Source organism: Aegilops tauschii, chromosome 1, assembly GCF_002575655.3.
Source record: "Aegilops tauschii subsp. strangulata cultivar AL8/78 chromosome 1, Aet v6.0, whole genome shotgun sequence".
Taxonomy (NCBI): Eukaryota; Viridiplantae; Streptophyta; class Magnoliopsida; order Poales; family Poaceae; genus Aegilops; species Aegilops tauschii.
The window spans coordinates 51,762,136-51,786,165 of NC_053035.3; the positions used below are offsets into that span (position 1 = coordinate 51,762,136).

Below are 24,030 nucleotides of genomic sequence, written 5' to 3' on the forward strand. Positions count from 1 at the left end.
GGACGTTTTCGTAATAAAACATGTTGCCGTGCTACCCGATTTCCCTCTCATCTCGGCCCAACATATCTACATAGCCCACCTCAACGTACCCTAACCACCCTCCGCTCCAGAGCCTTCCGATTGTGATCGGAGGGCTCCAAAAATCCCACAAAACCCTCAACCCTCGCCATCCCTGCCTATTTAAGCAACCCCTACCCTAACTAATTTGCAACCCTACCCCTCTTCCGCATTTTCCATGCGCAGCCTCTCCACCACCGCCACTTGTCCACCTTCTTCATCCTCCAGCCACCGTGGCCCTGTGAACCCATCATGGACCCGCTTGAACCCATCAGGGCCCAAGCCAGCTCGCGCGCCGCCGCCATTAGTGTCCGCCTCCGCCGCTCGCGCCCGAGCTCCCCTCACCATGCCGCCTGCTCACCCTCGCGCGAGATCTCCTGTCGACCGGTGCGCTGCCAGAGACCGCAACCGGAACAGGCCGACCTCGCCGCCTCCTCTCCTTTCTCCTCCATCTCTCTCCCTTTCCACTCTAACCCTCTCTCTCTATTGCAGTCATGGATAGGCGCCATGGACGCCGCCCAAGCTCGGAGCTCATGCCACCACCTTGCCTCGCTGCCGCCTCGGGCCAGATCCGGCGGCCATGGCCCCTCTCGCGGCCGGATCCGGCCCGATCTGCCCACCTGCGCCGCTCCCCTACTGTTCGTCGACCCCGCCGCCGCGCCGAACTGTCGACATGGCCTCTGCTTCGCCCGCTAGTACGCCCTCATCCCAGGATCCGCCAAGCCTTCCAACCAAAGAATATCTGGAACCGCTCCATCCTAATTTTCCTGCGAGGTCGAATTTTTCCTTCTCCTCAGATTTTTCACATCAGATTGCATTTTGTGATGATGGTAACTTTGCGCATGTTTGTCCGATGGAAATGATCTTTGTATGAAAAGTGATCTACTCTTTGTGGGCTTAATGATGGTTGCATTTGCATCCTTCATAGGATTCATCTACATGTTGTAATCTTTGATGCAAAAGTGCATCATGTCGTAATCTACATAAAATTGGTAAAACATTCAAACTTACGTTGATCCTTGCCACCAATCCATAACTCATATACATATGATTCCTTAAGGTGTTTTGCACTATGCAATGTTTGTTTTAATGCGATGCCCATGGATGCCATGTCAATTTTATTTAGCATGTCTATTTCTACCTCTTAAGTGGCTATCATGGTATAAATACATTCCTATTAACACAAAGTTCCATTTTGTAAAAATCGTAGTAATTAATAAATGCATCCTATGAATTTGTGCCTATGAAGTAAAAATGAACATTGCAATGTATAATGCATGTACATATATTATTCATAAATATTGAAATTGGTTTACTTAATGTTTAGTGCTTCTCAATTCAGTATCATAATTTTACTGTTTTGCAAATCCCAGATTTTCCCGAAGTCCTAGAACTTAGCAAAACATTGCACTTTGCATAAATCATATTAAATTAACCATGATGCCAATGAACCTGAACCTTATATGAAAATTGTAGCATGTTCAAGCAACTATAAATGCAGATCCTTTTCATATTTTTTAACAACATGCATATTGATGTTCCTTTGCTCCCAAGTAGGCATCTTGCTGTTTTGGCAGATTACAATCAACATAAGTTGTTCAGGTACGTGATAGATTATGTTATATGTATCCAGTTTGCTTGATACTTTGTTCATGTAAACATACATGCATCTAAAATTGTAATTGTTTCATTCTAGGCAATGTGTTTGGTTACAGATATGGGAACACATTTGATTAACTAAAGAAATGATGGTTGTGATCCACTCTTATAAGATGCCAAAGCCTTTTGCACCAAAAATGGCATTCAGATACTAAATATGGATGCCATCTTTATTAAATGGGGGGAAATCAAGAAAAGGTGGGACAAACAGTGTCACTATTGATCATTTTTTCCATGTGGTCACCTTTTATGATGTTATAGACTCCATCGCCACAAAGGTTGATCATCATTTTAATGAGGTATCTTCAAAGTTGCTCTAGAACTTCTCTTGGCTTGACCATAGAGACTCGTTTTCTAGGTTCAATGTGAAAAAGCCTGAGACTCGCATAGATTTATCAAGAGTATTTCTCTTAGTATGAACATGAACCTATAGAAGATAACCTTGAGCTATTCATTATTCATACCAGAAGAATTGAAAACATGTCATGATATTGGAAGCTTGGCTAGAAAGGTAGTTGAACTTGAATGATACAACATGTTCCTATGATTTATCTCCTCATTGAGTTGGCATTGCTAGTACTAGTAGTGACGAAAACAATTGCAAGAGCCTTCTCAGCAATGAAAATCCTTAAGACCGAGTTGAGCAACATGATGTCCGGTGGTTGGCTTAGCTATTCGGTGGTGTGTTACATTGAGCGAGGAGGGGTATTCAAAAGTCTTCATCATGGTAAATTAAGAAAGATTTTCAAAAAGATGGTAGGGCATTACCATTGCCTGGGTCTTCTAGACATCATTGAAAATTTCATTGACGGTATGTTTTCAATTAACGAGTAAAATTTCTCGCTGTGTTGCGTTAGTGGGATTTGATATGCCTCGTGTTGACCGATTCATATAATGATTTGCTAATGTGGCCAAATAAGTTATTTCATGCAATACATTCTGCGTGCTTCTTTACATATTGTTGTTAATTAATTGCCCTAAGAGATCTTGATTTTGCATTTGTATACATTTTTTCTTGCGTGCTGCATCCTGCCCATTTGGAGATGGTATAATAACTTATTATGGCGCCAATCTATTTTGTAATTGTGCAAGTTTAGTGTTTAGTACAGCTGTTTCGATGCATTAGGATACGTCAATTTTCACAGTCGAAAAAATACTCTTTAATGTTTCCCTTAGTTTTGTTACAACATCCCCATAAGATATATATGATTTTGATCAGTCCATTCCACATTTTCTACCATAGGTATTGGCAATTTAAATACGGTCATTTTGTTGATGCAATTCCAAATTAATTGCGGTGGTTTGTATCGATTCCAAGTCTAACTAAACATAGTTCCTTTTTGTAGGTAACTTCTGTAGCTAACATGTAACATTCATATTGGTGAGGATGGTTTCTTCATATATGGAGTGTTAAGGATAAGACACCGGATATCACCGAAACATATTGCAATAATTTCATGCAGCAACGCGCGGGGTATTATTTAGTTCTTATAAATCTTACCAACTATAGCTTTTGCTAAAAAAACAAATATATAGCTAACCTCAAAGATGTAAATCCAAACAACTAAAAAATATCAAACCCCGGTGTGAGGGTTTGCATATAATCCTTCAAGATTCATAAACGGGCATAAAAATCATCCCTTTTTTGTCAGTAATCACCAACTATGACAAATCTCAAGCATGTGCAAAACATAGCCAAAAATAATTTCGACGGCGCATATCAAATCCCACTAACGCAACACAGCGAGAATTCTTACTCAATAATCTGAAACATACCGATAATGAAACTTTTAATGATGTCTAGAAGACCTAGGAAATGGCAATGCCCTGTCGTCTTTCTAAAAATCATTCTTAATTTTGCCACGATGAAGACTTTTGAATATCCCTCCTCGGTCAATGTAACACACAATCAAATAGTTAAGCCAGCCACCGGACATCATATTACGCAACTCGGTCTTAATGATTTTCGTTGCTGAGAAGGCTCTTTCAATTGTTGTAGTCATTACTGGTACTAGCAATGCCAACTCAATGAGGCGATAAATCATAGGAAACATGATGTATTGTTCTACTTCAACTATCTTTTTATCCAGGCTCTTGATAAATCTCTATGAGTCTCAAGCTTTTTCATATTGAACCCAGAAAATGAGTCTCTAGGGTCAAGACAAGAGAAGTTCTAGAGCAGCTCTGAAGATACCTCATTAAAATGATGACTAGCCTTTGTGGCGATGGAGTCTATAGAGGCATAGAAGGTGTCCACATGAAAAAAAAATGATCAATAGTGACACTCTAATTGCTAGGCCTAACTAGAGCAGAGTAGTATAGTGGATTGCATGAGTAACTAGAGCAGAGTAGCATTATGTGTTACCTAACTGGAGCAGAGCAGAGCAGCATCAGTGGATTACATTGTTATTTCTTAGTCCAAATTGTCAGAGCAGCATTAGGTGTTACCTAGCTAGGGTAAATAAAAGCTTTGCTTATATGTTAACTTAAACAAAGCTGTGTTTATATGTTAACTTGTGTATATGTTAACTTAAACAAAACTCTGTTTATATGTTAACTGAAACAAATCTTTGTTTATATGTTAGACAATATGTTAAGTAAAATTGTTTATTAACCAATTTTGTCTGTTATTTCATTTTGCAGTTTGTATGATGACATTTTGGATGTTAGGTTCTTTTTTGATGCTTCAGAAATGTTAGAGCTGAAGCTCTGCAGTTCAGATGTAACATACCTGAATATGATTGCAGTGATGGAAACCCAAGGATTTAGTGAATATGATCTGCTGTTTCACATTGAGAATCCAGATTTAGGGGAGAAAGGATTGGAGATGGTAGAGAGTAATGCTGAGTTGCAAGTAGTAAAGAAGCAGGTTGAGGAGTGTAAGGTTTTAAATTTGCTAGTGAGGGCATGTCCACCTCCTTGCAGCAAGTTTGAGAGGCAAGAATTATCCACTGTTGTGTATGAAGAGCCTGTGTTATATGATCTCAGTGAGCCACCCATCTATGTTGTTGATGAAGAAGGAGTTGCCTTGGAAAGTCAGAGTAGCAGCTGCAGTTTAGTAGCTCATGGTACTGGTGTTTGCACACAAGAGAGCAAGAATGTAAAAGGAAAACTGAAAGCTATTTTGGAAATAGAAGAAGAAGAGGGATATGATGGCAGTGGTGGTTCTGATTGTGAAGGTGAAGATGACAGTGATGTAAACCCTTTTTATATGGGTGATGCTGATGACATAGAGATGGATGAGGGAAAGAAACAGAGAGAGTATGATGAAGTAGAAGAGGAAGAAACAGATGATGAAGAATCTGAGGAGGAAGAAATGGTGCATTACTCTGGTGACACAGAGGTTGAGGAACCTTTTGAAATGGATGAAGATGACAAGGTTGTTCATAGGATGAAGAAACTGTAATTGTACATGAAGAGAAGAAGAAGAAGAAACAAAAGCTTCCAGTTAGGAAAGGGCCTACAACAAGGAACATCCAAGTGTAGTTCAAGAGGAGGAACCTGATTTCCAACCTTCATCTGATGAAGAAGAGCAAGGATTGTTGAAGGAGGCTGATGATGATGGTTATGAGCCATTGGCATTTGTGCTGCCAAAGAAAAGGAAGAGCAGGGCAAAGCAGAGGCCTCCTAGAAAATGGTACAATGAGAAAATGGAGGCACCACATGAGCAATTATGTCTACAGATGTGTTTCAAGGATCAACATCAATTCAGAGAGGCTTTGTTGAACTTACACATCACTCAAGGCAGAAACTTCAAATATCATAGGAACTTAGATCAAAGAATAATTGTAGAATGCAACCAAAAACATTGCAACTTCTTTATGGTGGCAGCAGTTATAAAAGGTGAAACTACTTTTGTAATTAAGAAGATGAGAATTAAGCACACTTGCCCTATTAGTACAGAGACAACAAGGGTAAGTGCCAAGTGGCTTGCACAGAAGTATGAGTCACTGTTCAGATCTGATCTAACAACTGGCATTCAGACTTGGATTGATGCCTGCATGGAGAAGTATTGTGTGGATGTGCCCAAGTAAATGGCATATAGGTGTGGTGTGGATGTGCCCAAGTATGTCCTAGATGTTAGGAAGAAACCAATTAGGACAGTGTGTGATGGAATAAAGGATAAGCAGATGGTGAGGTGGCATAGGAATAGGGAGAGTGGAAAGAAAGCTAGATGCGACATAACACCCCATTATAGTGAGATGCTAGAGATTGAGAAGGAGAGGGCCAAATATTGCAAACCAATTCAAGCTGGTGTGGACTTGTGGCAAGTTACAAGTGGGCAGCAAACCCATGCTGTTAACTTGCAAATGCACACATGTGGGTGCAGAAAAATGGGACCTAAGTGGCATCCCATGTAACCATGCCATCTCAGCAATAAACAAGGCCAAAAGAAAACCAGAGGATTATGTCAGCAAGTTCTTCAAGAAAGAAATTTATCTGGCAGCTTATGAACCAATGATCTATCCAGTTCCTGGTGAGCATGACTGGACAAGGACCCCTGGTCCAGTCATTGACCCACCTGCATTTGAAGTGAAGAGAGGAAGAAAGAAAGAGAAGAGGATCAAGGGGAAATTTGAAGTTCCAAAGCCTAAGGAGACATCAAGAATGGTGACTATAACATGCGGCAATTGTGGACTGCAAGGACATAGGTACACAAGCTGCAACAAGCAGTTGAAGCCTGAGCTGGCTTTGAGGAAGAACAAACATGTGGTAATCCTCTAATAAGTAGTAACAGGTTTTCCTTCTTGTACATTCTATTTTTTTAAGTACTAACTCATTTTCCTTCTTTGTTTATGCAAGCCTCTTGCAAGGAATTCCAATGCTGGTGCTGCTGCTACTACACAAGCATCAACAACTTCTCATCCAACTCCTACAACAACACCAACAGCTGGAACAGGAGCTGGGAGAGGAGCTGGGAGAGGAGCTGGGAGAGGGGCTGCAGCTGCAGCTGCTGGGAGTGGTGCTGCTAGAGGTGCTGGTAGAGGTGCTGGTAGAGGTGCTGCACCAGGTGCTGGGAGAGGTGCTGGGAGAGGGAGAGGTACATTCTCTGCCCCAAGGCAATCTGGTCCCTCCACATCTACTGCTCCCTCTACATCTATTGCTACTCCACCTTCTGGTGGTAGAAACAGAGGATGGAGAGCCTACTTCTATGCAAGTGGTAACCACTAAATGGCACAAGTGCCATGTAATGTTCAAAACTAGATATTTCATGTGTGTTCTTGCATCCTATGGTACAATGTGATCTTGCTGGTGCTCTTAGTGTACTTTGCTGGTGCTCTTATTGTACTTTGCTGGTGTACTTTAAGAATCAATGCCATATATGGCTTTTGTTCATGTGGATGGATGGATTTATTTATTAGTTAATGCCATTTCTGGAGCTGGCTTTTGTTCATGTGGATGGATGTGATCTTGCTATTTATTAGTTAATCAATGCCTGGAATGGACTATGTTCATGTGGATGGTTCTTTTTATATCTTTTTATGATTGATATGTTCATGACAATGGTGCATACTATTGGATAGAGTAACTCTGTTGCTGGATATATTGCTGGATATATTGTTGTATACATTGTTGGATATGTTGTTAAGGTATAGGCTAAAAAAGAAGCACTTTGGGTTTTCGGTGGCTCGGGGTCGATGGAACCACCTAATAGAATCAATTAGGGTTTTGGTGGCTCGGGGTCGACAAAAACACCTAAACCTATCAATTAGGGTTTTGGTGGCTCGGGGTCGACGGAACCACCTAAACCTATCATCTAGGCTCTAGGGTGGCTCGGGGTCGACAAAAACACCTAAACCTATCAATTAGGGTTTTGGTGGCTCGGGGTCGACAAAAACACCTAAACCTATCAATTAGGGTTTTGGTGGCTCGGGGTCGACGGAACCACCTAAACCTATCATCTAGGGTCTAGGGTGGCTCGGGGTCGACGGAACCACCTAAAGGCATCAACTAGGGTTTTGGTGGCTCGGGGTCGACGGAACCACCTAAAGGCATCATTTAGGGTCTAGGGTGGCTCGGGGTCGACGGAACCACCTAAAGGCATCAACTAGGCTCTAGGGTGGCTCGGGGTCGACGGAACCACCTAAACCTATCAATTAGGGTTTTGGTGGCTCGGGGTCGACGGAACCACCTAAACCTATGAATTAGGCTCTAGGGTGGCTCGGGGTCGACGGAACCACCTAAACCTATCAATTAGGGTTTTGGTGGCTCGGGGTCGACGGAACCACCTAAACCTATCAACTAGGCTCTAGGGTGGCTCGGGGTCGACGGAACCACCTAAAGGCATCATTTAGGGTCTAGGGTGGCTCGGGGTCGACGGAACCACCTAAAGGCATCAACTAGGCTCTAGGGTGGCTCGGGGTCGACGGAACCACCTAAACCTATCAATTAGGATTTTGGTGGCTCGGGGTCGACGGAACCACCTAAAGGCATCATTTAGGGTCTAGGGTGGCTTGGGGTCGACGGAACCACCTAAACCTATCATCTAGGGTCTAGGGTGGCTCGGGGTCGACGGAACCACCTAAATGCATCGACTAGGGTTTTGGTGGCTCGGGGTCGACGGAACCACCTAAACCTATCAACTAGGCTCTAGGGTGGCTCGGGGTCGACGGAACCACCTAAACCTATCAATTAGGGTCTAGGGTGGCTCGGGGTCGACGAAACCACCTAAAGGCATCAACTAGGGTTTTGGTGGCTCGGGGTCGACGAAAACACCTAAACCTATCATCTAGGCTCTAGGGTGGCTCGGGGTCGACGGAACCACCTAAAGGCATCAACTAGGGTTTTGGTGGCTCGGGGTCGACGAAAACACCTAAACCTATCATCTAGGCTCTAGGTGGCTCGGGGTCGACGGAACCACCTAAAGGCATCAACTAGGGTTTTGGTGGCTCGGGGTCGACGAAAACACCTAAACCTATCATCTAGGCTCTAGGGTGGCTCGGGGTCGACGGAACCACCTAAAGGCATCATTTAGGGTCTAGGGTGGCTCGGGGTCGACGGAACCACCTAAAGGCATCAACTAGGCTCTAGGGTGGCTCGGGGTCAACGAAAACACCTAAACCTATCAAGTAGGGTTTTGGTGGCTCGGGGTCGACGAAAACACCTAAAGGCATTAACTAGGGTCTAGGGTGGCTCGGGGACGACGGAAACACCTAAAGGCATCAACTAGGGTCTAGGGTGGCTCGGGGTCGACGGAACCACCTAAAGGCATCAACTAGGGTTTTGGTGGCTCGGGGTCGACGGAACCACCTAAAGCATTCAACTAGGGTCTAGGGTGGCTCGGGGTCGACGTAAGCACCTAAAGCATCACTGTAACATAACATATGTAACTATTCCTTTTGCAAATGCATTTAAACCATCACTCTAACATAAGCATCACTCTAACATAAGGATCACTCTAACATAAGCATTACTTTTGCAAATGCATTTAAGCATTTAAGCATCACTATAACATAAGTAACACTGGAGTTCAACACATTATACAATACACATCCATTGTTCACATTACATAGTGGAGTTCAAATGCACAATCCATCCTTTTCTCACAAAAGGATGAATAGCATAACTACTAGGTACATAAACAACCAGAGTTCACAATTAGTACTAGAACCATACATTACACAACCATAATTCTAAGTTACTAGGTCATTGCACAACCATCATTCCCAAAAGGTCTGCAATGCCCACTAATCTGAAGTCATCTTGTTCAGTTCTGCAAGATGGCCTGGATCCCCTTGATCTTCTCCTTCGGCTTCTCCTCTGCCTTGATGAGCTCAGTAATCTTAAACTCTTGCATCTGCTTCTCTTCATTATGGTTTTCCTTGAGCTTCAGCAGATCAGCAACCTGGAGCTTCAACTCTAGCTTCTCTTGGGTGAGCTTCTCCTCAAACTTTGTGAACTCTGCATTCTTCAACTCGAAATTCATCCTAGCCTCACTCAACAATTCCTTCTCTTTCATATTCTTCAACTTCAAGTTTTGGATGACAGTTGCTTGAGTACTTGTCAGGTTGCACAGGAGTTCATACTTTTGTTGAAGCTTCTGTGCAGCTGCATCTTTCTTTGCCATTTCTGCAATCATACCAGCCACCAATTCAGCTCTGCATTAGTGCTGATATGTGACAGCAGACTGCAGATAACTGAAATCCACAACCCTATCCTGCTGAAAGTCCACAAGTTGATGCACATCTTTCACTAACTTGTCATAGTCTGCATCTAGCTTGTTCTTTTCTTTTGTCAACTGATGAATAGTTAGAGCACTTTGAAGATTATCATTCACCCTAGCAGACTTGCTCTCTTCAACCATTGACCAAAGCTTCAGCAATGCATTCTCCATTGTTGGGGGCCACTGCTCATCAACCCACTGAACAAACCCACAATTGTGACCTTCCTGGAAAAATTAGAAGGGCAAAATTTAGTACAATACAACTACTAAGAGTACTAAGCAACAGTTAGTTCATGGCAGTACCTAATGTTGGCACTGACATTAACTGGATTTGCATAGCCATTTGCTAAGCAACAGGACCACATTGTAAAATAAATTAATGTAATCCTACAATGGATGATCAACTCATATATTTACCAGGCACCAGAGTAACACTCCATTCAACTTAGAAGTTGCTAAGCAGCCATGTGCTAAGCAACATCAGCTGCTAAGAATTGACCATTAATATAATGAAATCCTAACAGTAATAAGCAACACAATGTGAACTACTTTGCCCACCTAAATACACTACACTAGCTTGCAGCAACAAACTAGCTAATGAGACTACCTACTGTCAGCAGTAAGCAATTGTTACTAACTGGCTCCACTGAACTTAATATTGAGCAACACTGCATTTGGAAAGAAGTGTAAATAAATAGCATGTGCACACAACAGGAGCATATATTTTAGCAGAAATGCATTCCACTGAACTTAATAATGATCATTCCTAACAAATTTAGCATGCACATAACTGAATCACAGGTGGCAAACAAGACTCTGCCACTTTCAATGAACACATCCAGTGCTTAATCACCAAGGCAAGAAAATTACCGGCTCTGCACATGCTAAGAACCTTCTCCCAGTCATTGTTCCTTCAAACGCAACAAGCCTCTCTGATGGCTTCCCATGCTTCTCGCACAACACTATCAGATCTAGCTCAAGACCCTTGTAATCCAGGTCCTCAAGAGAGAAAGGCACCTGCCCAAGCAAAATCCAAGTTACCATCATGTGCAGAGGACGAGGACAAATCAAATCAAACGAAATCCTAACAACAAAGACCACCTACACACAAAAATTCCCAAATTTCCTAAACCTAACCCTAACCCTAGCTCCAATGGAGTAACTTACCTGGTTCAGCCCATCGGTGGAGGTTTCGGAGTGCATGTACGGGAGGCTTGAGTTGTCGTCGCTGCTCTCGTCCTCCAGAACCATGGCTGCGGCGGCGTGCTGTGGCGGCCGGCGGTGGCGGGCGCAGGCGACGGCGAGGCAGAGAGCAGGAAGAAAGAAAGAAGAAGGCAAGCGGGGTCGGGGTCGGGGTCTGGCTCGGTCACACATAAACGGTCCGAGCCAGCCTCGTCCGAGTCAGCGCGCAGCCAGCGCAGGCGACGCGTGCACTGGCCAGCGTGGCGCCTGACGGGCGGGCCCAATCGGTCAGCTTTAGTGTCAATACGTACAAAACGAGCTTTTAGTCTTTTTTGCAACGGCTAGCCCCAATCTTGGTACTGACACGTAAAAATTACCAATCTTGGTACCAATCTGCTTCCAATGCCCCAATTGTGGTACTTATGTGCAATTTACTCGAACCAAGATGTCATCCATATTTGTTTTCCTAAATTTACAACACAATCACTACTAACTACAATTGCATAATACAAGTTGTTTAAAATTCATAGAAATATACCTCTGCCTCTCCCCTTTTCCATTGGCTTTTTCTAGCCCCTTACCTCTCTATCTTCTATCGGGTGTTGGCAACAAACGCAACAAGGCACTGCACCATACCGATCATGAAGAACGTGAAGCTTGCTTCCACTACCTGCTAGGCCCCACCCTCAATCGACGCTCGTTGCGTAGTACGCCCTACACAGTTGGACCCAACCACCCGCTTGCTCGAGGCCCTTATTTGTCGTTAAATGTCATGTTGTGTGATGGTATGTGGCGTCCTAGCCAACCGCCGCCCTAGCTAGGTTTTGGATTGAAGCATGTGCGTCTCGGTCTTGCGATTTGCGCCCCATGCATGCACATCGTCAGTGGCACTGGGTTCTTGCTCAATCTTCATGTGGCCCAACTGCGTTTTAGAATCTTAGTGGCCCATTCTCAGGTGAGCGGGGCTCTTTTGTCCGTTAGAGGCAAGAGTGAGCATAGGTAGAAACAATTGCATCGAGTTAAGGTATGGTGGGAACAAGACGTTGCTCACTAGAGTCCTCCGTCGTCGAGTAGATGGCCATCCGTCTAGCAAACATTGGGAGAGCCTATCAATACTAATCCACCTCGACGCCACCCCGCCGACAATCATCATCGAGTAGAAGCTGCAACCAGACATCGGTGATGAAGATGGTGGCCGAGAACATAAAGGTGGGCGAAGATGAGGTCTCCAGTAGCCTCTGGACACAAAGGATCATGTAGAACAACATGCGCCGAAGAGGAATAAGCCCCTTGAATGGGTGGTGGCCTCCTTATAGAAGCTAAAGCAACGCTAAAAACCTGACTGCCGGGAATTTGCATCCGACGACCGAAAGTGGGCCTCCAAGAAAGGAGGTTGAGATGGATGTCCTCCTCTGCATGCACAGGGACTTGACAGACTCCCCACTAGTTTGATTTGTAGATGTGGTTGAGAAAATCTTGATGTCAAGTGAGGAGAAATGATGCCTACTCATTAAAGAAGAAAGAATATGCACCTATTCGAAAGGACCATGCAAGCTTTTGTTTCCAGGAGACCAAAAGTGAAGCACGAGATCTCTGTTCAGGGTTTTATGTGTCTCTGGATATCGGGTAGGGATAAAATGGCAGGTGATTAAGGGATAGGGTAAGTGCAACGATCCAGTGACATCCTAGACACAACCCTTGGCCGACATCTTGGCACCACCGCGGTGCCAAGAATAAAAAAGTATGAAGAAATCACTCAAAGGGAAGGGGGTTATTTAGAAGGGCATGTTCAAGACAAACCCAACAGAAGCCATCGACGAGAAAGCCCATGACAAAGACCATGCTAAGGACGAACATGAGAGGAGCTCAAGGGCGCCTCCACTCACTACTAGGGAAAACCCTAGTAGTAGCGCGGGTTTTCAGGCTATCAGCAGCGCGGGCAGCCGCGCTACCAACAAGGCGCTACAGCTAACTGTTAGTAGTAGCGCGGTCTGTACCCGCGCTGCTACTATTGACTGTATCAGTAGCGCTTTTACGGAACGTGCTACTATTAGGTTGCTGTAGCGATTTCCTAGCCCCGTGCTACTGCTATATCTTTCACCATTTCCACCTCGTTTCAGCTCCAATAAACTGCAATTTCCAGATACTAGTAGATATCAATTTCATAAAGCATTATAGGTACTAGGTAGTATTCCCTCGGTTCCAAATTACTCGTCGTGGTTTTAAAACCACGACGAGTAATTTGGAACGGAGGGAGTACTACTAGATAACAATTTCATATATACTCAACATGCATCCTCAAGCAGTACTAGGTGATATGGACTGACGATCATCATATGTAGTTCTAGATGATATCGACGATGATCATCATATGTAGTTCTACATGATATCGACGACAATCATCATATGTAGTTCTAGATGATATAGCCACACACACATATGTAGTTCTAGATGATATCGACGACGATCATCATCCTCAAGCCTGGGCGATGGGTGTTCCTGATAGTAATTAGGATGGCCTGTCCAACACGAAGATTCTTGCCAACGAGGAATCTCTTCCACGCAACCGAGTTTAAGTGTGTGCGACCGTCTGTGTCCATGGGGTAAGTACAGGTGGTGACGGAGCCCCTTGCGGTAAGGCGTAGTCCAGCTGATCCTTCTTCATCAGGCTCGATACCACAACTCACAGATAGGTTCATTGGCAATTTCTGAATAAGAAAAACATATCAATTAATAAATAGCCTCGCACATACTCTTGCAAATATATTTCTATTAAGTCTAGATTTCTACACTATCAAAAGACACAGTACTATGCATTTGTACTAATTAATCATGAATTCTACTAATAAGCATGTGATCAGACTCTACACTAAAGCATATCATCGACTAGATTCCACAAAGCATATGATTGGACTCTCCACTAAGCATATCATCGGATAATTTGCATTTGTAAGTATAACAATAAAGCATATATATAGCATCGAATTACTACAGTCAGTATAACATACCATTTCATGCCGATTGACCATGGTACTTGTCAGGCGGGTCACGAATGGCACCCCGACAAAGTCATCACATGGCGGAATTATGTCCCATAGGTTGCACACCTCCTCCTCGCTCAGCCTCATTCTTTGAGCTATGATGGCTTCATGAAGTGGGTTCTCACCTTCGTCATCTTCATCATCTTCGTCATCTTCATTATCTTCCACCAGCTTGAGATAAATGACAGCCAGCTTGGGTCTTTCCGCTCTGAAGGAGAAGCTGATCAACTCAGCGCCAGTAAGACACATGTGGGCGAGGAAACGGGCCCATCCATCTCCTCCAATATGCGACATATTGCGTCCTTTCTCGTCCTCGATAGTGTACGGCCCCCTAGGAGCCTTAAATGCCACAGTGTCTCCTGTCAGCTTGTTGAATTTCAACCTCACATTGCATGGGACGATCTGTGTAAAAAAAGCAAAATGACACAATGCAGTAATGCCAACACTAAAAATAAAATAGTTGTTACATTTCATCTAATTTCTTACCGCCGCATGACGAAAACTCGGCTGGAAGTAGATGCCGAACAACTTGCCAGTTGCAAGGCTGCTGGCGCACCATGACTTGCACAGTCGACATAGTGGTGGTGGTGGTGGCGCCATTTTCCTAAAGAAATATGAGCAAAGGATTAACGATCCACTTCACATGAAAGAAAAACAGTAGCATGTGATATTTTTGGTTCTTCCGCGACAAGCAATTTTATGGACAATTATAATCCTAAGATCTAGTGACATATTAGATGACAAGGTACCACCTACCAAATCATTTCGGTGGCACCTATTGCTAAAAAAACTTTTCACAAATATCTACCAAATAAGGGTACCACCTACCAAGACATTTCATCTAATTTGGCACCTACATTTTGCCAAAAAATAACTTATTACCAAAAACAAAAGCATCTACCTATCCATGTACAGAAAAAATAAGAATAAAATGGTCCATACTAAATCAACTAAATCAACTAGCCTACTAAATCCACTGGCATACTAAATCAACTAAATCAAAATGTTCGAAATCAACTAAATCAACTAGCCTACTAAATCTACTAAATCAACTACCCTACTAAATCAACTAAATCGTATCAACTAAATCAAAATGTTGCATATGAACTAGCCTACTAAATCAAAATGTAGCAGGGGGCGACTCGAGGAGGGAGAAGAGAGTAGGACGGAGGAGGAAGGCGGAGCGAGGAGGGGCCGGCCGGAGGCGAGTCGAGGGAGGACGGAGGAGGAGGGCAGTACCGAGTCCAGGGAGGAGGAGGAGTTGACTAATACGTCTACAACGTATCTATAATTTTTGAAGTATTCATGCTATCATACTATCCTTCTAGGATGTTTTATATGCATTTATATGATTTTGTGGACTGACCTATTAACCTAGAGCCCAGTGCCAGTTTCTGTTTTCTCCTTGTTTTAGAGTATCGCAGAAAAGGAAAAATAAACGGAGTCCAATTGACGTGCCACTTGACGGAGATCATTTTTGGACCAGAAGAAGCCCACGGAGTACCAGAAGCAGGCCAGAAGAGTCCCGGGCTGCCCACGAGGGTGGGGGGATGCGCCCACCCCCCTAGGGCGTGCCTCCCTGCCTCGTGGACAGCCCGGAGACCCCCCCTGACATGAAATCAACGCAAAATTCTTCTATATATACACCCAAACTTCCAGAAAGAAACCTAGATCGGAAGTTCCGCCGCCGCAAGCCTTAGTAGCCACGAGAAGTCAATCTAGGCCCTCTCCGGCACCCTGCCGGAGGGGGCCATCATCACCGGTGGCCATGGAGGAGTATCCCGGAGGGGCCATCATCACCATGAAGGCCAAGGACCAGAGGGTGGAGGCCATGGAGGAGGAAGCACAAGGGGGAGAACCTCTCCTCCTCTCTTCCGGTGGCGCCGGAGTGCCATTAGGAGAGGAATCATCGCCACAGTGATCGTCTTCATCAACATCACCATCATCATCACCATCCTCATCTCTTTTACGCGGTCCACTCTCCCGCACCTCGCTGTAATCCCTACTTGAACATGGTGCTTTATGCTATATATTATGATCCAATGATGTGTTGCCATCCTATGATGTTTTGAGTAGATACCTTTTGTCCTTGGGTTTATTGATGATATAGATTGGTACGAGTTGTATGTTTTATTTTGGTGCTGTCCTATGGTGCCCTCCGTGTCGCGCAAGCGTGAGGGATTCCCGCTGTAGGGTGTTGCAATACGTTCATGATTCGCTTATAGTGGGTTGGTGAGTGACTGAAACACAAACCCGAGTAAGAGGGATTGTTGCGTATGGGAATAAAGAGGACTTGATGCTTTAATGCTATGGTTGGGTTTTACCTTAATGATCTTTAGTAGTTGCGGATGCTTGCTAGAGTTCCAATCATATGTGCATATGATCCAAGTAGAGAATGTATGTTAGCTTATGCCTCTCCCTCATATGAAATTGCAATGACGACTACCGGTCTTGTTAATAATTGCCTAGGACAATTCCGCACACCGATCCACCATTATTCCACACTCGCTATTTATAATACTTAGTAATATATTCTAACTTTATGATAACAGCACCTACTTTTATATTTTAGCTCTCCGATATCATACAAAGTTGTCCTCTTCATACCCACAACGTAGTTTTATTTCTCGTTTCTAGTTGGAAGCAAACGTTCGGTGTACGTAGAGTCGTATCAGTGGCAGATAGGGTTTGAGAGAATATTGATCTTACCTTTAGTTCCTTATGGGTTCGACACTCCATACTTATCACTTCCACCTTTGGAAATTGCTACGATGATTCCCTGCACTTGGGGATTATCAAGCTCTTTTCTGGCGCCGTTGCCGGGGAACAATAGCGTGGGGTTGATATTCTCGTGTGTGCTTGTTTGCTTCCTTCACTAAGTAGATTTTGTTTTTCCTTTTTGTTTTTGTTTAGTTGTGGGTGAAACAGAAAAAAATTAAAAGACTGAAAATACAAAAAAATTACTTGCCTCTCATGCCTAAAAGTTTTTTCAAAAGGAGAAGTGATTGGAAAGTTATGCATTGAAGAAGTGAGGGTCGACCTTGAGCACTTGTGTTCATGCTCACGGAAACAATGTAGAATTTTTCATGGAATTTTCTCTATAAATAATTATCCCCTTGTATATATCCATTGTATTGTAAAAATAATGTGCCAAGCTTTGGTTTTAGGATGATTAGATTGCTTGTTTAGTATGTGCAGAACAAAAACAGAAACTTTGGCTGTAGTGCGTGAATTTACATTTTTTACTGGAAAGTCAAATGGGTGTGAAACTTTTTGCACATTACTTCTGTACAAATTGTTCAAATTTTAAAATTTATTTCATAATTTTAGGAGTTACATAAGTTTACCAAACTTCCAGATTACTACAGACTGTTCTGTTTTTAACAGATTCTGTTTTTCGTGTGTTGTTTGCTTATTTTAATGAATCTATGGCTAGTAAAATAGTTTATAAACCATAGAGAAGTTGGAATACAGTAGGTTTAACACCAATATAAATAAAGAATGAGTTCATTACAGTAACCTAAAGGTAGTGATTTGCTTTATTACACTAACGGATCTCACAAGTTTTTGTTAATGTTTTGTGTGGATGAAGTGTCCGAAGGTCGAGGAGCTATCAATATCATATAGAATTACTCTTTGTGCTTCACTTAAATCTTTTGAGTACGGTTTTATAGAATGCTTCGTGTGCTTCACTTATATATTTTAAGCTTGTATATTGGTTAGTCTATGTTAATTGTAGAATGCCCCATGAACTTCACTTATATCTTTTGGAGTATGAATAATACTATCATTCAAAGTGGTTTGGAAGAGTGTCAACTTTAGGAATTAGTGATCCCACTATTTTGGAGGGTGTTGAATCTTAGTGTGATATTTATGAAAGTGGATTTGGAAGAGTGTCAACTTTAGCTAGTAATGATTCCACTATTTCGGAAGAGGTTCCAATTGAGTATGAGAACAAAGTTGCTATCCAGATGGTACTGAAAATTATTATGAGGGAGGAATACATGCTTGTAGGAGTTGCAATAATATCAAGTTTCCTCTCTATGTGCTTAAAGTTTTGAAGTTATACTTTTTTTGCCTTCCTATGCTAGTTGATTGTTGTTGTTATAAATTGTGTGCTCACAAAATCCCTAGGCATAGGAAGTAGGCTATATTTAAATGTGCTAGTCATATTCTTCAAGATGCTCAGTATTTACCCTTACTGTTTTTGTGTGTTTACATGATTACGTTACTGTAGTCATCATGTTTTATATCTTTTGTTTCAATAAAGTGCCAAGTAAGACCTTTGGGAAGACTTGGGTGAAAGTTAATGTGATCTTGCTGTAAAAAAACAGAAACTTTGCGCTCACGAGATTAGCTGTCATTTTTTACAGAAGAGTTCTTTTGAGTTGATTCTTTTTGAAGAAGATTAATAGACAAATTCCTCACGTCCACCAATTTATTTCATAATTTTTGGAGTAGCATAAGTATGGTTGTTGTTCAGATCATTACAGACTGTTCTGTTTCTGACAGATTCTGTTTTCATTACATAGTTTGCTTGTTTTCTAGTTTCTATGGCTTATATTCTTCAATATAAATTGTGGAAATGATATGGTACAGTAGGTATTGTGTGAGAACAATTATGAACCTTGTCTTTGACAGTAGCAAAGTGAATGGTTTGCTCTTTATCATACTAACCTATCTCACGAAGTTACGTTAAGTTTTGTGTGATTAAAGTTTTCAAGCTTTGGGTGAGATATCGATATGAAGAGAATAAGGAGTGGAAAGTCCCTAAGCTTGGGGATGCCCAAGGCACCCCAAGGTAATATTAAAGGAAGACTCAAGCGCCTAAGCTTGGGGATGCCTCGAAAGGCATCCCCTCTTTCTAGCGTGTACTGCCGGAGCGCGCTACTACTACATTGCAGCAGCGCCTTAATTTAAAACTCGTTGCTGGTAAGATTCTGTGTATAAGCTTTTCCCTAGTAGTGACTCATTGAGGAACACCCGGATCTATCCATTAAGGACGCAACCACTCTAAGAAACAAACCTACAACTATAAAACAGTAGCGGGACCCCCCCCCCCTCACACCTCAGCGGTATGGGGAGGAGGATAATTTCAAGAGGATTGTGGAGGAGAGAGGCAGAGAGAACAAGGCGAGAGGGGGTTGAGGTGCTTGTGAGCTCTGTTTGACCTCGATCAGTTTTAGATGTCAATTTACATCGTCGGTAAGATAGACACGACGCGTGTACATACATCTATTGCCAAGTATAGTTGCTAATCAATACAATGGCATGGTAGTAAATATTTTTGATTGATTCCCAATTTGAGATGTAACTAGACAAACAAGACCTATAAATTGTTCTTCAATACTTGAGTTGTAACTCGGGTCATTACATAGTCAAGAAACACGTAAATCATTCTTGTTCAATTTTACTACTATAGCTAATCTAAAAGACGTAAAACCCAAACAAATAAAAAATATGTATCTAAAATATAAAATTGTGAACTGAGCATAGCTCAGATGGTTAGTTCCTTGTGGTGGAATTGACCCACCAGGGTTCAAGTCCTACACTTAGCACCCGTGCTCGCATTTTTCTAGATTTATTTCAAGTCTCCTGGTGATGTTCGTTTTGTGGGAGGGGACATTTCCGTTGAGTATGAAGCGCCAGTGGTGACTTCATCCATCTCAAGATTCTGTGTCCGCTTGGTATTTTGAAGGTGCTCATAGAAATAGGTTGTGCGTACATGGATTCATATGGGTGAGTATATGTGCATATGTGGTTGTACTATGTTAGAAAAAATCGTACCACGGTCATATTTTGCTTATAACCATCTTAGGTTCATATGTGAAACATATAAATCTTTTTATCAATTATCACCAACTATGATAAATCTCAAGCATGTACAAAACATAGCCTAAAATATTTTCCACGAGCCATATCAAACACCAATAACGGAGCACAACAAGAATTTTTACTGATCTTGGATTTTAAACATCTTTTGTATTGTCTAATACTCATCCGTTTCGTAATGTAGTGTGTTAGATTTTTTTGAAAAGTCAAACTTTGCAAACTTTGACCAAGTTTGTAGGGAAAACTATTTATATCTACAATATCAGATATATAAACTATGAAACTACATCTTATGTTGAATCTAATGATATATGTTCGACATTTTAGATGTAAATGTTTTTCTCCATAAACTTGGTGAAAGTTTGTGATATTTTACTTTTCAAAAAAAAATTATGCATTACATTATGGAACAGAGGGAGTATGTGTAAAGGAATGTGTAACCCACATATTTTATCCTATGTCACAAACTGAGCCATGACATGGCATAATGGCATACAACATTTGTTCACCAGCTTAATTTGCAAAACTCAAAACCATAATGCATCATTAGTTTTTTCTTGATCATTGAATTAGAGTTGTCATTTGCATCATGAGATAAGATATGTTAAGTTTTTATCACTTGGCACTAGTTAAAGAAATTCTTAGATACATAACTCTATAACTTTGTGGCCTTTGGCTATATAATATCTTGAAATGACAATGCAAGTTCTTTTAATTTATGGTCGGACAGCCAATAGTCGTGTAGATTATTGGTGTTAGTTGTGGCTAAGGAAAGCAAAATCTCAAAATTATACAAGGGATATGAATAAAACAATTGCCTCTCGTTTTTTGGAAAATGCCAAACCACACCACAATGATCAATTTTGCTTGACCATGTATCCGGGTTATTCATTTATCATCAAATAATCAAGAAAGGTTTGAGTCTATTTTTTAATCAATTGCCCGATGAAATCTATTTATATTAAAAAGTACTTGATGGGATCACCAAAATAAATTACCCACCATTACCCTTATGTTTCGTAATACGCCTTGCAAAAAGATGGAAAGAAAACAAGGTTAGGGTTTCTATACCATGTTCTCACGCATGCCTTTTCCGCATGGGGGAGATGATGAAGCTAGTTGAATCGATCCTGTCCTCTCCTAATCGATTAGGAGCATGAAGCTAACACCATAGCCAGCTAGCTAAATCCAATGCCCTGAGTGATTCACACGTACGCATGCACATCAGCCGACAAAATTGATTGATTTCCTGCTAGCTAGCCAACTCTGATGCCCGCCGGCAACCCGGCCACCATGCCCTTGCGCACCGCCTTGAAACGTCAAAGCAGCATGTCCATCTTCTCACCAAGAAGCAATAAATACCATGCTGCAATTACCGGCCCATTGGCCCATTGGCCCAAGCGCCACCGCCGTTGAAAACTCCCAGCACCATGTTCGTCCTCTAATCGTCATGATGGGTCAAAGTGCAGCCGCGGGCCAGCGATTCTCTGCTATATTTCCCAAAATTGGTGAGATTCTCTTCTAATTTTGTCCCACCAATTGATTGCTCACAGGCCTGATTTTTACATCTTTGTTATGCATCTCAGATCATCGTTTTCGAGTTCCATGGAGTCCCGTAGCAGATTTTTCATTCATGTGGAGAAACTAAAATTTTGATATGGAACAATACCAAGGGCCATTACTTACTGATCACCACCAATACGTGCTGTGTTTGTGCATGCACAGGCTGGAAACAACAATCTATCTGTTTGACTGAAGAACTAGAAGGTACATACAAGCTTTTGATAATTTCTGTTGTCTGTCCAAGCACTCATTGAAGTAAACGACCACCCTAAATTAATTTGCTAGGTTAAGCCTCCGGTTGCTTGGAGACTGCGAGAGAGTGCCCTTTCTCTTTTAGCATGATTTGGACAGCTGCCAGAGTTTGTACGGGATGCTTTCTAATGCCACGTATATCTACTACTAATAGATCCATCAGATCAATGCTCCCTCCGTAACAATAATATAAGACATTTCAGCTGCCAGAGTTTGTACGGGATGCTTTCTAATGCCACGTATATCTACTACTAATAGATCCATCAGATCAATGCTCCCTCCGTAACAATAATATAAGACATTTTTGGACACTTATTATTTATCTTATGCACACACACATGTACTATCTATGAAATCAGTACACATCAACTTTTTAATGAATGTATTTATCTAAAGCATGTAGAATTCAAGATACGTGCCGCATGCAAACCAATGAGAGAGACCAACACTCTGCGCCCAATGAACTTGTGTTAGCAGTTAGCACTACACATCTGAGCCAGCCCATAGCGTCACATACGCCCGTCCGCCACAGTGCCATTGGCTACATACGTTTTCATTCTTCCATTGTTGTTAGGAATAATCGTAGCTAATATATTTCATTTTATTCCTCTATACACTACCTCTCTCTTAGTTTACAGGGCGTGCGCGTATCCCTAGGTCGTCAATTTGACCAACCTAATACAAGTCATATATTACAAAAAATATACCAACATAAACTTTGGAGTTTCTACTTTCAAAAGATATAATTTTTGTGTTATATAGTTTATATTAGGGTCATAAAATTGGTAACCTAGGTATACGCGCAGGACTTGTAAACTGAAACGGAGGTATAGTAGTAAGAAATCAGATTATTCAATGATTCCCTTTATGATGGTATTAAAGCTCAAATAAATTATATGGCCTCTTACTGATTGCATATTGTTGGGTACCTTATGCTTGTTGTGCTTATAATGTCCTCCCACGAGCAGCTTCTTATAAGATACTTCAGATGCACTTCTATTTAGTATAATACATTCTTGAGCTTTAATTTATCACCTGCTATATAGAGAGTAGTCTGGCGCTGGCACTGGTGGCCAACCAATTCCGGTGACTGAAGGTAATGAAAGGTATTATATCAGGTTGGAAGACATGGCTAGGATTATGATCTCCTCTTACACATCGGTAGTCAGTCCAATTTCCTTACTACTCCACCTGATTCATATTACCTGTCGCTCAAACGGATGTATCTAGCACTGAAATACGTCTAGATACATCCGTTTGGGCGAGAAGTAATATGGATACGAGGGAGTAATGTTTTCCATAAAGAAAAGCCTTCACTACTGTTGGCAACCATGGCCTCCATGAGTAAAGTTATTTTTCTTTACAAATGTTCAGGTTCAAGCATGCATGCAGGATGATGTTGAGCTCTACTCTTCAGGACACGGATCAATACGTTTGCCAGGGGCCTGTGAATTCCTATTTAATCGGGTCAGTGTAGCCGGTTGTAATTAGTTGTCTCTCTCCAAATTACTTCTAATCAGTTATACCCTCTTGCATCGTCTCTATTGTCAGAGCCTTATCCATCATTGGATTCAAAACTAACTGTTACCAAATTACTAATATTTCGTACACGCTGACTCACCTTGCCAGGAATTTCGTGCATTGCATCCATGGCTGCAGCATGACAGTTGGACCTTACCATCAGCACGAGAGGATTAGGAAAAACGGATCTGAGCCATGTTTGATTGAAGGGCAAGTTAATCTTTATGATTTATTTGCATCAGATGTTATTTAGCACAAATCAATAACCTAAAAACAAAGATAGTAGAAAAATAAACTTCAACGGCTACTCCAAATGTGGCATGTACTGTTTTCCAATATGCTCCTTCAAGAATACTCCAAACTGTACAAATATCATACAATTATAGTACACAAGATTTTCGTAATACACTTTAATGCCTGCACCAAGCTTATCATGCATTTTTTAAATTCTCTTTCAGGAATGCACCGAATCGCTCACTAATCATACACAATTATATATAGTACATAAAGTGTGCTCTTAACTAGAAAATCATTAGAGAAACCAGAAATTATTTCTGGTGAACCATGCATGCAGAAGATCACTTCGTGTCGTCTTATGTTTATAGATGAGTTCTCATTGAATGTTTAGTTTATTCAAAAAGCAGTCCTGAAATCCACGAGCAAGTACCAGCCATGGATTTATGTTCTAACTGAAAGATTTCTCATCCGTGTAATATTTCGGCCCGAAGAATACAAAAGGTGACGTGGCTATTGTAATCT

The 24,030-nt window shown here is 41.9% G+C and overlaps 2 protein-coding genes across 3 annotated transcripts; one reads left to right on the top strand and one right to left on the bottom strand.

Annotated features, from left to right (window-relative positions):
* Window positions 1–235: 235 nt before the first annotated feature.
* On the top strand, window positions 236–7,345 carry LOC120972585 (uncharacterized). 2 transcript variants are annotated; one of them, XM_040398065.3, is made up of 2 exons: window positions 236–6,429; window positions 6,520–7,345. In XM_040398065.3, the coding sequence occupies exons 1-2, from the start codon at window positions 6,010–6,012 to the stop codon at window positions 6,886–6,888; spliced, it is 789 nt and encodes a 262-aa protein (XP_040253999.2). In that variant the 5' UTR covers window positions 236–6,009; the 3' UTR covers window positions 6,889–7,345. Both variants share the same exon structure in this region, with proteins under 2 accessions (XP_040253999.2, XP_045088196.1).
* A 2,079-nt stretch (window positions 7,346–9,424) lies between these two features.
* On the bottom strand, window positions 9,425–11,131 carry LOC109734143 (uncharacterized). Its single transcript, XM_020293366.2, has 4 exons — window positions 11,048–11,131; window positions 10,751–10,897; window positions 9,915–10,105; window positions 9,425–9,815 (listed from the first exon to the last, which is right to left on the bottom strand). The coding sequence occupies exons 1-4, from the start codon at window positions 11,129–11,131 to the stop codon at window positions 9,425–9,427; spliced, it is 813 nt and encodes a 270-aa protein (XP_020148955.1).
* Window positions 11,132–24,030: the final 12,899 nt, after the last annotated feature.